The 8894-nt window shown below is 44.6% G+C and overlaps 1 protein-coding gene and 1 long non-coding RNA gene across 3 annotated transcripts; both read left to right on the top strand.

Moving 5' to 3' along the window:
• Positions 1 to 333: 333 nt before the first annotated feature.
• Positions 334 to 3276, top strand: LOC105419695 (uncharacterized). 2 transcript variants are annotated; one of them, XR_003890064.1, is made up of 4 exons: positions 334 to 1202; positions 1281 to 1383; positions 2249 to 2498; positions 2720 to 3276. It is a non-coding gene; the product is annotated as an uncharacterized lncRNA (long non-coding RNA). The 2 variants fall into 2 exon arrangements; XR_966292.2 differs by having other exon boundaries at positions 335 to 1202; positions 1281 to 1387.
• Positions 3277 to 5704: 2428 nt separating this feature from the next.
• On the top strand, positions 5705 to 8794 carry LOC101080055 (P2Y purinoceptor 12-like). The gene is made up of 3 exons (XM_011608340.2): positions 5705 to 6311; positions 6397 to 6657; positions 7459 to 8794. Exons 2-3 carry the CDS (start codon positions 6409 to 6411, stop codon positions 8293 to 8295), a joined length of 1086 nt encoding a protein of 361 aa, XP_011606642.1. The 5' UTR covers positions 5705 to 6311; positions 6397 to 6408; the 3' UTR covers positions 8296 to 8794.
• The last annotated feature ends 100 nt before the right edge of the window (positions 8795 to 8894 follow it).

Below are 8894 nucleotides of genomic sequence, written 5' to 3'. Positions count from 1 at the left end.
ATGTTGTCATTTTATTTCTATATTCTTCTATATTTATGTAAATATGCTTATCATTTATTCTTGTCCACATTCTAATCTTATTTGTGTTTTATTTATTCTATTTCTATACTTTGTAAATACAGTTATATTCCTCCATGTGTCGGCTGCTACTACAATTCAATTTCCCTACGGGGATGAATAAAGTCAATCTTAATCTTAAGACATTGACAAATGTCAAGACAAGGTGAAGCAGCTCTTTTCCCTGTTGGCTCTTAAGGAAGAGGCAAAAAAGATCTGACTGCCAGGATGACACAGCAGCAGGAGGAATTTGAAAAGGACGTCATGACGTCACAGCATGACGTCTCAGCCAACCTGGGAGCAGTGACGTACAGCGCACGCAGATTCGAGAGACCGCTCCGACTGGCTGCACGGGAGGAATCGGGTTTACCAAAAAACTGTCATAAAAGTTATTGAAAACCGAGCAAGTGGTGGGAATTCACCGTCGGCTGAACGCGTGGACTTCTGCTTTGATGTTGACTGCTCGGCGGTGAGTTTGTTGTATGTTTTAAAGAAAGGTGGCCGCAAAGCTAATGCTAGCAATTAAGCTCCGTCTGAAAAATTAAGGAAAGAATCAAAGAGGTCTCGGGACAAAGAGAAACATCTCAGTGGACTCAGCGAGACCATCAATGCCAAGGTGGACGAACTTGCGTCTCTGCTCGAGGCAAAAGACACATCATATACCTGCAGAATTCCCAAACAAGCGTATCATACCTCAACCATATGATTGTAAACCTCACCGAGCGGGTAGCCAACCTTAACTATCTGAAAAGCACTAATGCCCAGCTACAGTCTGAGGGGGAGAGCACTTGCAGACCATCAGAGTCTGTTGCAGGACGTTCGCAATCTCCGCAAGACTGGAAACAACTGGCTGGACAGAACAAAAAGCTTCGTGATCATGACCAAGCTGCAGTCTCTGGACTAATCAGACCAGGACCAGCCAGAAAAAAGTGCAGCAGACCAGTGTGACGTGAGTCAGGATGATGACTTCAGAAGAGTTACAACCTTGGACTCAATTGAGGAGCAAAGAGCCGAAACATGCAACGAGATTAGAGCTTTAGAACAAACTGATGTCGCCCTCTGTGACATTACATGATGTGCAGAGAGAGGAGCGCCTCCAAGATATTAGTGCAGCCCAGGCTTCATACACTGTATCAGAATAAAAGGTAAATAAATATTTTGAAATTTGAAGTTGTGTTTACAATATGCATGATTCCTCATTAAAAGATATTCGGCAATCACAGGGTCAATTGCCTGTCTGGCCGGTGCGTCATGACGTCTCAGCCAACCTGGGAGCAGTGACGTACAGCCCACGCAGATACGAGAGACCGCTCCGACTGGCTGCACGTGAGTGAGTGGCGTTGCCAAAAAACTGTCATAAAAGTTATTGAAAACCGAGCGAGTGGCGGGAATTCACACACACGTGGGTGTGCCCTTCGTGTACCGTGTGTGTGTGTGAAAAAAAAACTTAGATTATTTAATTTTACAGTCAAGATGATTGATAACAACAGTTTTTTAAGTTATTTTTGCACTAGATTCATGTAGGCCGTATTTGTGTCATTGTTTGTTGTTTAACAAAGGATTTATGGCCTGTGTTCATTTGATTTTTGTTGGATCGCAATACCTCCCGTATGTAGCTGCCGATCCGCGTGTTCGTTGAATGAAGACTTCGAGAAGTAAAGTACCAATTTCAAAATGTATTTAACAATAGAACCAATTCCAGATACAAATATTACAGAGCTCCGGGCCAGTTCATCACCCTAGCAACAACAAAGTTAATTGTCAGGGCACGAAGTCTGACAACCTAACTATCCCTTGGCCCAGTCCTTTATAGTCACACACATGCAAATTCACAATGTCCATGCAATCCACTCCAGATCCCCCGCTGAGATGTCCCCGTCCTCTTCCTCCAGTCCCACTTGGTGTTGGTAGAGTTCTTCTCTTCCATTGTTTTCCCAGGTGGCCAGATCCCATTCTTCATGCAAATGTGATCATCATCAACCCCCCTGATGTCGCATTTACAATGAGTGTTTGACACCTCCTGCCTGACTGGCTCCTGAGATAACAATAGAACAAACAACAATCCTGCAAATGGAATGTCTCTGTTTTTATTACATTTACCAATGAGTCTACCTTGCCTAACTTCTAAGAGAAGACAGAAACATATGGTGAAACACATAACAAGATAAAGACAATTCTCAACATTTTCTAGAACCAATCGAATGTGGCCTGTTCCAGAGGTCAAGTTTTTTGGATGGATTTGATTTGTGCCATGTGATGTCAAGAGAGACATCAATGCACCAACCTTTGACCTTGGAGAGTGATGACTGGCAGCGCGTAGCCACCAGGCAGCTATCAGACAACTGCTAGGAAAGGGATCCAGACAAGGAGGCGAGAAAGAGCAGCTGTGGTAGGACCGGAGCAACGTGGAAATTAAAGGGCCCCAACGAAATAAAACTGAGGTCAGTACAAAGGGAAACAAACACTATATATTTTTTCTTTTTTTGTTTGCATTTTATTATTTTTCTTATTGAATGTTAGAATTGCATTGTCACTGTCTTGTTTGTTAATGACTGACAATACAGCTTTAAACCTCAGTTGGTGTGAATGACTGTGATATTGATAATCCCTCCTGGGCTCCATGAGCGAATTCTTGAACTTCTGGTACTGGTCCTAATTCTAGATGGAAGCTGACATGATGAGCTGACAAACGCAAGGTTCCCACAGTATAGACTGGAACAGCAGACGGAGCAGCGTGTCCAGGATTCCACAACATCTGTACAACTTTTAGAACGTCGCTCTGAAAGACGACCAATTACAGTTTTCTAGTTATTGACAAACGGCTGATCCTAATCTATTACCTTTTTCTAACTTTAAGTACACTTCTACTTTTTATTACTCTTGGATTATTGTGTGTATATATATATACATCCTTTTTTGTATTTTCTCTATTCTATCCCAATTTTATTTTATTTTTCTGCATTATTTTGCTGTTGTGCAGTAAATTTCCCCATGTGGGACAAATAAAGGATCTGAATCTAAATATTGCCCTGAAATTAAAAGCAGATGAACTTTGATGACACAGGAAGTCATTATCAATATTACAATATATAAACCTTCTATGAGGTCCCAGTACAAATTTGAACATTGCTTCTTACCGATATTTCTGTTTATGTTGCTGCTGATATATGATTAAAGCCTAAAGCCTGTATATGATTAAAAATACATTCTTAAAGCTTATTCTCCTGATGCTTTGGTTTTTCTCACAGAACTCGTTAAATGAGATTTAACTACAGATTTTCCCATTATTTTCAAACTTGATACACGTGACAGTGATGGAGCTACCAGTTCTAACCACTATGGATTTGTTAGTCTGTGTCAAGTGAAACAACAATGCAAATTTAGTTCTGAGCATTAACAAAGCACAGATTCACGTACATCTTTCAACAGCAGAAACAGGGCTATTGGACAAAAAAATTGTCTTTGCATCAGCAGTTGCCGTGTGTCTAGGAAGAGAGCTAGTGTGATTTAGTGTGATTAACACACTTTTGGAGGGCTTAAGTTGTTGAATGTTTAAAGATTCGACATACGGAATACACTTTTGTCAGATCTCACCCTGAACTGCACACAAGAGGGCACCAGTGGGGAAAGAAACTCAACACTGTGAAAACAAAGAAAAGCACGCCTGTAAATAATGACAGTGACAGCCACAAACAAACCACTGAGGTCCTTTTTCCTTTCTACCTGTCACTGACTGACTGTGAGGGTCAGAGGTCACCACTCCATCACACCAAGCCCTCGCCAGACTACACGTTCCTGACGAAATACTATTTAGACAAATTTAGCTTTGCTAGCTTCGTCCTTGCTTTAGTGAAGAATTTTTGCAAGCGGAGCATGGTTAGAGCACAGGACGCACTCCATGATCATGTTTCGGAATTTCCAATCTGCCGGTCTATTATTATCACAGAAAAAGTGATGATTGCTGATTCAAAGGTCACGAGGTGAGGCACCGGATGAGGAAAGCACGCACGTTTTTCACATTTATGTGGTTTGTGTTTCCATTTATGTGGTTTGTGTTTCCATTTATGTGGTTTGTGTTTCCACCACACCTCTTCAGACTGATAACCTATGAGGGAGTAGCATGGTGGTCCTTAACCATCTTTTTTCTCCCTTAACATTCATTTTGTTTTTCCACGGTTGTATAACATGATATAAGGAATATACAAATTAAGTGTTGTCTCAAATACGCATTGTGTTACTTGAAATTCTTTTAAGCACTGTATGTTTGAAAAAATGAACAAATGTTCAAAGCTGTGATCTACAATTCTGGAGAGTAGGAGACAGAGTGTGAGACTCCCATTAGGGCTAAATGGTATTAACTGGTTGGCGTCTTTGTAGACCTGTAGCCATTAGAGAGAATGGATTTCTTTTTCTTCCTTCTGCTCTTCACATTGCAGAGGAAATAGTATCTGGATAGTATAGTAATAGTATCATGCCATTGACACACTGACTACAGCGCCGTAGTCTATGATAATCTTAGCTCTATGATTACCACTAGCTTATCTGTAGCTGATGATCACTGCGGTCTAGGATTCTGTCTATTGGAGTTTCTTCTTGCTCTATTTTGCACCCTCCCTCTCTTCCACTCTCTAGAAATGTAGACTGCCACTTTAAAAATGAGTAATAAAACAAAAACTCAGTTTGAACCGTGTTTTGTTTAAAAAACTGTTTAAATCTGGAGAGAAGAGCCACTCTGACCTTAAAAGACCTTAAAAGCTGATGGAGGTTTAGCAGCGAACAGAGAGAAAGGACAGGAAGTAGAAAGATGAGAGCTGAGCAGAGTGAGATGCAGACTGAAAGGCATTAAACTAAAAAGCAGAACGGTTCGCCGTCGAGTTCGCTCTGAGAAATTATGCTCAGCAATGATCAAATCCAGATGTGCAGAGTTCACAGCTGTGAGAATTGTGGGCTTGATGGGGAGGTAAGTGGCTTCGTGTTTTAACCACATTCACGCCGTATTACACACATCAGCAATGCAGAGAGATTCAGACAAACCTTTGTTTGGGAAGTGAATGCTGCTGACACTGGCAGTCAGGCCACAGACAGGAAGTCCAAAATAAACCAGAGGGAAGGATGGCAGCCAGCTCATGTGATAAAGACCAATTCAGACCTCAACATTAATCTCAAAACACACTGCTTTTTAAATCAATTTTATGGTTTTGTTAGGTTTTAAGGTAACACATGCAAATAAGGGGGAAAAGCATGAAGATATAACCACAAAACCTTCACAGCTGATTAGAATATCAAGACAAATATGCAAATTTGGGGTTATGAGAAGGAGCCATTGTACAACACAGATATGTATAAAAAATATGAAGTTTGACGTCTTAGTGTTAGTCTTTGTGAAGTGGAGAATTCTGGCTCAGCGTTTGGAACTATTTTGAGGAAATGGCTTTTCAAGATTCACAGTGGAGAAGTTCCACTACTATTTATGCAAAACACATCATCAAATTCATTTAAACAGCAGTAAACCATATCTAAAAGATAATGGGAGAAATATACAGCATATTGTTTTATAGTGGGCTTAATGTCACCCTCAGGACAGTTTGGGAGTACTGATGACCTGGTCCAAGCTCGTGTCCACACTGATGCTTTGCAATGTCAAAGTCATCAAGATGGTTGAGAGCAGGAGGTGGAGGCTAGAGAACAAACTTCAGCAGACAGAAAACTATGCTACATGCTACATGAGTGGCCCAGAGACAGCCGCTAAAAACATTACAGCCTGGAAATGTCATGAGCTCTGGAGGGAAAACAATCAGAAATATCAGTTTATGGGAAACTCATAACACCGAAACATCTGCTGAACGGCTGCATGTTTGTTCGCTGACTGGATCCTCAGACCCTGCATCGCCTCTGAAATGTGAAGATATTTAAAGAGGCTGCAAAAGTTGTCTTAAATGATCTCTATCACGAGCTCTTGCATTTTTGGTGCAATGCATGATGGGATGGGCTTTGCATTGTTATGAGAGCCTTGGATACAATCTTAAAAGAGACGATCCGTGACACGGCTCTCAAAATAAACCCAATAATGGCGTCTGCAGCCTATCCTCATGACAGGAAAAAGAAAGGAGAAGAAAGAGTGAAAGTGCACGGGGTGGACTTTGAGCAGTACAGGACATTGTCAACTTCACACAAGACCACTGAATACAAACCTCGGCCAGAGGACGTGCGAACCCAACGAGGGCTTTGATGTGACTCCACAGGAAGTTTTAAAGGTCAGTTCAAATCATGCACACATCATAAATGAGGATACAAAACTTCTTATTTGTTGTGACACTTTTCATCTTCCTGTGCACGCAGGAGACAACAACGATGGAGGGAAACACCACTTTCCCCTCGCTCTCTGCCAATCACAGCCACACTAACAACTGCTCCCGCGACAACGTGCTGAAGACGGTGGTTTTTCCTGTTCTCTACTCTGTCCTCTTCCTGCTGAGCCTGTCCCTCAACGCTGTGGCTGCGTGGGTCTTCTTCAGCATCCCCTCCAAATCCCACTTCATCATATACCTGAAGAATATCGTCATCGCCGACATCGTCATGACGCTCACCTTCCCTTTCAAGGTTTGATCTTCCCTGGAACCATTCAGACAGACAGACAGACAGACAGACAGACACACAGACACACAGACACACAGACACACAGACCGACGGACACACAGACAGACACACAGACCGACCAACCGACCGACCAGATAAATTAAAGAGTGTTTCTGCAGGATCTGTCTGACTCCAACAGACCGACAGACAGACAGACAGACAGACAGACAGACCGACGGACGGACGGACGGACGGACAGACCGACCGACCGACGGATGGACCGACGGACAGACAGACAGACAGACAGACAGACAGACACACGGACGGACGGACCGACCGACCGACCGACCGACCGACCGACCGACCGACCGACCGACCGACAGGCAGGCAGGCAGGCAGACAGGCAGGCAGACAGACAGACAGACACACAGACAGACAGCCCGACCGACCGACCGACCGACCAGTTAAATTAAAGAGTGTTTCTGCAGGATCTGTCTGACTCCAACAGACCGACAGACAGACCGACAGACAGACAGACAGACAGACAGACAGACAGACAGACAGACAGACAGACCGACCGACCGACCGACCGACCGACGGACGGACGGACGGACGGACGGACGGACGGACCGACCGACCGACCGACCGACCGACCGACCGACCGACAGACACACGGACGGACCGACCGACCGACCGACCGACAGGCAGGCAGGCAGACAGACAGACAGGCAGGCAGACAGGCAGGCAGACAGACAGACAGACACACAGACAGACAGCCCGACCGACCGACCGACCGACCAGTTAAATTAAAGAGTGTTTCTGCAGGTTCTGTCTGACTCCAACATGGCTTCCACTCCGCTGCGCGTGCTGGTGTGTCGGGTCTCCTCTGTGCTCTTCTACCTCACCATGTACATCAGCATCCTCTTCTTTGGCCTGATCAGCATCGACCGCTGCAGGAAGACCCTCCAGCCCTTCAAAGGGACCAACTCGGCCCGTCTGGCCCGGCGTAAGCTCCTCTCAGCCGCCGTCTGGATCTTCCTACTAGCCCTGTGCCTGCCCAACGTGATCCTCACAAGCAAGATCCCAACCTCCCCCTATTTCAAATGCAGCGACCTGAAGACGGACGCCGGGCTGCGCTGGCACGAGGTGGTCAACCACGTGTGTCAGGTTGTTTTCTGGGGCAACCTGGTGACGGTGATTGTCTGCTACACCCTGATCACCAAAGAGCTGTACAGGTCTTACGCCCGAACTAAGTCCCGCATCACCAGTACAGCTACCTGTCGGGCTCAAGACAGAGGGACAGCCCGGCGCCCTCAGCAGGCCAGAAGTACGATGAACGCCAATGTGTTCCTGGTCCTGGCGGTGTTCTTCGTGTGCTTCGTCCCCTTTCACTTTGCCCGTGTGCCGTACACCATGAGCCAGACCCGAGGGCTCCTGTTTGACTGTAAACTTAAGCTTTTCTTCTTTCAGCTGAAGGAAAGCACACTTTTTCTGACCTCCTTAAACTCCCTCCTGGATCCCCTCATCTACTTTTTTCTGTGCAAGTCTTTCAGGACCTCTTTGTTCAAGGCCCTGCGGCTGACTCCTGGTACCTGCGGCTGGCTCATTAGCAGTGAGTCCGACAGCATCAGCCCTATGAGAAACACTTCTGTCTGCAAATGAAGACTCTGTGTGGTATATGACCAGAATTAGGCTGATGTTCCTAATGTGATGATAATAACTGACCAGTTTGTGCCAGTCCGGGGAAAAGAACACATGGATATACTGTGTGAATATACTTTATAGATTGTTTCTCTTTCTGTTCTCCATTACAGAGAAGTACCATCTGAAGTTCCTTTTCCAAGATCACATCAAAGTAATTGCGGTGCATTTCATAAGAAATGAAATGGAAACCTCAGTCCCATCTGCAGTTTTTGTGCAGAAATGCACCATTTTTGAGGAACAGATGGATATTACAGTTCAGCTGCCACCTTGGTTCAAGGCCAAGCGGCATTGATCATAAAGCAACTTATCACTGTGTCACCTTGTATGACTGCTGACTGTCTTGTACTGCTGTATCAACTATCGCCTAACCTCAAGATTGCTACTGTATCTCCTTCCTTATCTGAACCTTTATCTTTTTCTACCACCTCAGAGTTGTGAATAAAACATGAAAACCCGTTGGCCTTGTTTATGCATTCTGCCCAACTTTTCTTCTGTTAGTCCACCTTCTCTACCCTGAATCATAGTTCATAATCTGCCACCTCGACCAGCAGTCGATC

This window comes from Takifugu rubripes, chromosome 11, assembly GCF_901000725.2.
Source record: "Takifugu rubripes chromosome 11, fTakRub1.2, whole genome shotgun sequence".
NCBI lineage: Eukaryota > Metazoa > Chordata > Actinopteri > Tetraodontiformes > Tetraodontidae > Takifugu > Takifugu rubripes.
Note: the sequence above shows the minus strand (reverse complement) of the source record. Positions and strands in the feature narration are given on the sequence as shown.

Excerpts from the sequence above, each read along its gene's own strand:
- LOC101080055 (XM_011608340.2), top strand. The coding sequence starts at position 6,409 with ATGGAGGGAAACACCACTTTCCCCTCGCTCTCTGCCAATCACAGCCAC. Across the intron at positions 6,658-7,458 it reads CGCTCACCTTCCCTTTCAAG|GTTCTGTCTGACTCCAACAT; the intron begins GTTTGATCTTCC and ends GTGTTTCTGCAG.